The 5316-nt window shown below is 40.8% G+C and overlaps 1 protein-coding gene across 1 annotated transcript in view; it reads left to right on the forward strand.

The window, feature by feature from the left end:
* Positions 1 to 211: 211 nt before the first annotated feature.
* The window catches only part of RGL1 (ral guanine nucleotide dissociation stimulator-like 1), a gene marked incomplete at its 5' end in the record, with an annotated part of 23851 nt that continues 18746 nt past the window's right edge, over positions 212 to 5316 (forward strand). The window contains 3 exons of the mRNA XM_009707541.1: positions 212 to 396; positions 3716 to 3840; positions 4302 to 4517. Of these exons, the coding sequence (XP_009705843.1) occupies positions 212 to 396; positions 3716 to 3840; positions 4302 to 4517 (526 nt within the window). The remainder of the gene's footprint in view (positions 397 to 3715; positions 3841 to 4301; positions 4518 to 5316) is intronic.

The raw sequence follows: 5316 nt of genomic DNA on the forward strand, positions 1-5316 counted from the left end.
GAAGTCCCTGGAAAAATCTGAGTGATGTCTTAATAAGATTGCACACATAAGAAGAACAAATTAAATGCCTTCCTCAAAAAAGTCTTCATGCTGCCTTCATGTGGGGTATGAATGTCTCAGTCTTTTGATTGTTGTATTAGATACAGATACATACGCTTGCATCGAGGCATGCTGTCTACAACCAGTGTGTTTGCTCTGCGTTTTCTTGTAGTGCAATAGCATCAATCTTACGAGCCTGGCTCGATCAGTGCTCTGAGGATTTCAGAGAGCCGCCCAGCTACCCATGTTTGCTGAAGGTGCTGGATTACCTGAAGAAGAACATAGCTGGCTCTGACCCAGAGAGGAGGGCGGAGAACCTTTTGGAGCAGTTCCAGAACGAAGAAGCAGAAACCGATGGTAAGTTACCTTTCTCTCCTTTCTTTCTCTTTCTCTTCCCTCAGACAGTATGGTAGCACAGGTACCACACTTCATTAACTCCTATGCTAATTTACAACATTAGGCTCACCAGTGACTTTTTTTCTTGTTTCTTTTTTTTTTAACAAAATCTCTGTATGAGGCTGCAGGTTCTGTGTGGGATGAAAGAGTTGTACAGTGTAGGTGTCTATGCCTGTTAGTTCTGCGGTGCATTGGGAAATCCAGCACTTCTCTAATATTTAGCCAAAGCCTTGAGATCACTGCAGCAGATAAGTGGTTAATTGTCAGCATGCTTCCCGTATCATTGAATTAAAACACACAGCCGCTCTTTAGCTGGTCTTCTCATTTCAAACTGCCCCCCCCCCCCTCAAAAAAAAGCCCAAACCAACAAAAAGCAAAATACAGAGCTGCGACAAAATACAGCTTGAGTCACAAACCTTGTTGTCATGAAGCTTTTCTTCCTAGTTACCATCATGGCAAAGGAAGTGTCTGTAGCTGTTTTTTCCTATTTGAGTGGCCGGCTGCTGGTATCCAAGGACAGAGGAAAAACTTACGTTATTGGGGGTCACAGTCTACTGAAACAATAGCGAACTGTAGTACCACAAATATGCTGTGTGCAGCGTCAAGCCCGACACATAACCTTATCCTGGTCAGAAAGTTTCCTGTGGCATAAACTGAAAAGTCACAGGAGATCACGTAGTGTGTGAATGAAAACTAGAATCAACTTCCAGCTTTGGTAGAGGGGCGAGAGGGAATAATTCATGTAATAAAGGATAAAGGAAATGATAGGAAAAAAATCCATTTCATCCCATAAAAATCATGTCTGCCGGATGTTCCAGAAATACCATGTCAATGCATAATGCTGTGAAATGCCAAATTAACTCCGTCATTAACACATACATAAAAAGGAGTACTGCACAGAGCCCAGGCGTTTTCCTTATTGAACACAGGTAAGTGAACAGGATTGCTAATATGTGCCTATTGATGTCCTTTCCTGGGTTTGGTTCCCACAGGTCAAACAAAGCAAGCTCACGAGAGCTATATTTGGGTTCATCTGTTGTTCAAAGTGAACAGAAGTTCCCAGCAGCCCTGCTTCTGCATTTGTTTCCTCGAGTAACAGTTGAAAAAGTTCTTTTCTGAGTTATAGATGGGTCGATTGAATGATAACGTTTTCCAAATTGCGGCAGAATAGAGGCTGTTAAGTAGAATAAAATAAGAGGAGGAGAACGCAGTTAACCTGTGGGGTCTGCAGAGAAGAGTTTTAGAATTGTCACTTACTTTATCAGAGCTCCATCTTTGTTCATTTCAGAGATTTCTTGCAAGTCTTCTTGTGTTGTCTGCGATCAAGACTTGCTGATAATTATTGTTCTAAAGCATTCATATTGTGCTATGAATTTGCAAATTTGGGTCCTAATCCTACAGTTTGGTTTGTGTAATCAGACCTCCTTTCGGTGCTGCCATCAGCCGTGGCAGCAGATTAGATTGCACTACCAGATCCATAGATAAAAGCTGTTCCTGGCCTCAGCTCTTGCAGCTTGAGCAGTACAAAGCAAGGTGAGTCAGAGATGGCAAATTCAGAAGGGGCACGTGGTTGGTCTCAGTGAAGTCAAGAGGGCAGTCGGGCTTTGAGGGGGCTAAATGGATCAGAGCGATTTGAAGATGATGAGATAGTTAAGTACAAGGGGACTCCAGCTTCTTGAAGAGCAGGGAAAAGACTGGTTACACATTTATGAAAGCGAGAGAGAAAGAAGAAAGAGAGGCATGAAAAAAAGAAAAGGAAAATCTTGCGTTTCACTCCAGGACCTGATTTTAAGGGCGCTGTGAAGTTTTGAGTAGGGTTGCAACTCGGTGATGAGGATTTTCAGTTGAATTTCAAGAGCTGAAAGGAAAATGAGGAGTTACATAGCCAAAAAGAGAGAGAAAAAAGTGTGACTCTTGTAATAGTTCAGTAGACGTCCATTTAATTATGCGTATTGTTACAAAACAGCCACAGAAAAATAATGCTGGAACAGAGGTCTCCATTTATCGCTTTTAGCTCTGTCAATAAATTGTGCAATTGGAATGTACAGATGGAAATCTGGATACAGCCTGTAGTTATAATTTGTTACACCAAACCTTAGCAATTTACATTGATGATTAGGTTTTGCTAATTAATAAAGAAAGGAAAAACAAAGTATTTCGAAAAACAGTGATGAAATATTACTTTATCTGCTTTTGTTGCTTTAATGTCTGTTCTGCTTTAATTGGGGATGAAGTATTGCGATGAAGTATTGCATAACATACTCTGAAATGCGCTGTTTGGCTTTGGTAATGAAATCTCACTAGTAGTAAACTCAGTGCTTTTGTTGTTAGTCTTCAACAAGTCCTTTTTTTTTTTTTCCCCCCCTCCGTTCTTATGGAGTTACCATCGCCTTACAGTAAAGGGGATTAGGAAGAGGATTTATTTTCAGGGATTTTCTGTTTGACTTCCTCCTCTACCATGGGAAACAAGGGCATATTTCTTTGTATTTTAACATGGCTTTGTTCCCAACCTGTGGGAGCCAAAAGGTGACATGGGAATATCTGTGAAATCCCTTCCCTTCCACACTGGATCGGATCCCTCGATGAGGACAGCTGTCCTCTCTCACCTCTTCACTGCTGCCCGGTGCAAATTTGGAAGCAGCATTCAACTGAATGCTGTGGGTGCTTGTTGTATTCCCTTTTCCGGGAAAAATTCCCAGAGAGGGAAGGTGAGGGATGCTGGAACAAACTCTCTTCAATATAGTCCATGTAGCCACAAATGATGCCAAGAAATCTGATATCTCCTTTTATTTCCAGACATGGGAGGGGAAATTTGGATATAAGAGCATTCCTAATGCAATATTTTGGGGATATAACTTGCAGTCTCGTCCCTTTGCAGTTTGATACTTTTTTTTTTCAGATTATAAAATGCACAAATATTCAAAAGTAGATTAACAAAATTCTGCAATGTTAATAAGGAATTTTTATTAGGAGGGTGGTGTTTTTTCTTTCAGCAGAATGGTTAGCGAATGGGTTAAGCCACTTCTCTGCTAAGAGACCCCAAACAGCTCAATTCTTTCTAACTATTTCTTTTTCTTCCACCTCTTCTTTGCCAATTTAATCTTCTGGTCGTCGTCTTTCTCACTAAAATATGCAGCACAGTTGGGCCATTACATGAGGCAGGGCCCTTTGGATGTTCTCCCGTAATATATATCAGTGATGTTTTAAAATAAACAACCATCTGCTTTGATTCACCGTTTGCTGTATAAATTTTCTAAGCTGTGTTTTCCCTCCTGGACAGATGTGTTCTATAACCCTTCCACCTGTAACCTATCTGATGAAGAGGAACTGGAGATCAACAGTTCAGAAGAATTCTTGTCTTTCCCAGAAGACCTTGTGGCAGAACAGTTGACATACATGGATGCAGTATGTAGAGTATATGTACTACTTGAAATGCTATGAATGTATACTGTGTAGCCTTTTTAGCAAAGTTAAATATTTGATACCTGAGAAATAGCACATTTTGACTATATTGCTACCTGGCCTAAAGTTGTATAGGTACTCTTAAGTGTAGTGCTCTGATTTGGTTTGTATGTGTCATTCTCCTTCAAAATATCATTACATTAAAAATTTTCCCCTCGGCTATGCAACCGATATAAAGGTTTCTCTTATTTTCTCAGGACTATTTAGCTGACAGTTCTTTTAGGGCATCAAGCCTATAAAGAGTATGCCAAAATGTGTATCTTAAATTAACAGAAAAGATAGATTTACCTTTTAACACCGTATTAGACTTAGATTCAATTTGTACTATAAATACGCATTTCCCCTTGTGGACGACAGAGATTTAGGAGAATCCTGCTGACTTAGACACCTCTGTTTCACTCTAGAAACTCTTCAAGCAAGTTGTGCCCCACCACTGTTTGGGATGCATCTGGTCACGAAGGGATAAGAAAGAAAACGAGCACCTGGCGCCTACCATCAGAGCCACCATCTCACAGTTCAATGCAGTTACCAAATGTGTTATCAGCACTATCCTGAAGAGCAAGGAAGTCAAACCACAGCAAAGAGCGAAGATCATTGAGAAGTGGATTCATATTGCACATGTAAAGCATTTATTCTAGACTGTTTAATGTTTCTGGTGCGGGTGCCTTGGAGTTGAGGGAGTTGGGAGGGGAGAAAGGGGTTTGTATGCTTTGGTCCCAGGCCAGTGAACATCTTAGCTCTAATTCTTTCTATTTTGGACTGACTTTCTTTGTAATAGCAGATGAAGTATTGCTCTTCCTCTCCTTAGTTCCTTCCCCACTGTGGAAATGGGATTGACGCTTGCCTCTTCGCAGGGTTGGGAGTGCTAATAAATGGGCAAGGCAGATACTGTGTCTTGCAGATGGGGAGTACCATATACTTGATAATGTCACATTTCTGCTAAGATAGGTATAAATTCAACCAGTTCACTTCCCCAAGCAGAAAATACTGCTTATAGCAGTGAAAGAAGTAAAGTGATGGTTGATACCATCCAAAGGTTAGACTTGTTTTTAGAGGAAAGCTTAAGAATGGAGTAGGACTGGCAGTGATGCAGGCAGCCAGTGCAGTCAGAATAAGCTTTGCACTTACCTGCCTTTGACCGTTCACATTCCGTCAGTGAGCATCACGCTCCCTCTCCTGCGTCTGTGAACACCATGGGAGTTGAAATCAGATACGGTGGAAGGCTGCACAACTGTTTGTTTTCGTACATCTCTCTCTCTCCTCTCTCTCTCTCTCTGTATATATGAAAGTAAAGTAAATACAAGGTTTTAAGTAAGTGCAGACAAAACTAACTTACTTCTAGGAAACAGAAGCCTCTTTAAGATGGAAAAAAGGAAATTATCATTTGTACTCTTGTTTTGAAAAATTCTTGAGGCTGAA

This window comes from Cariama cristata, unplaced genomic scaffold (assembly GCF_000690535.1).
Source record: "Cariama cristata isolate BGI_N322 unplaced genomic scaffold, ASM69053v1 scaffold16399, whole genome shotgun sequence".
Taxonomy (NCBI): Eukaryota; Metazoa; Chordata; class Aves; order Cariamiformes; family Cariamidae; genus Cariama; species Cariama cristata.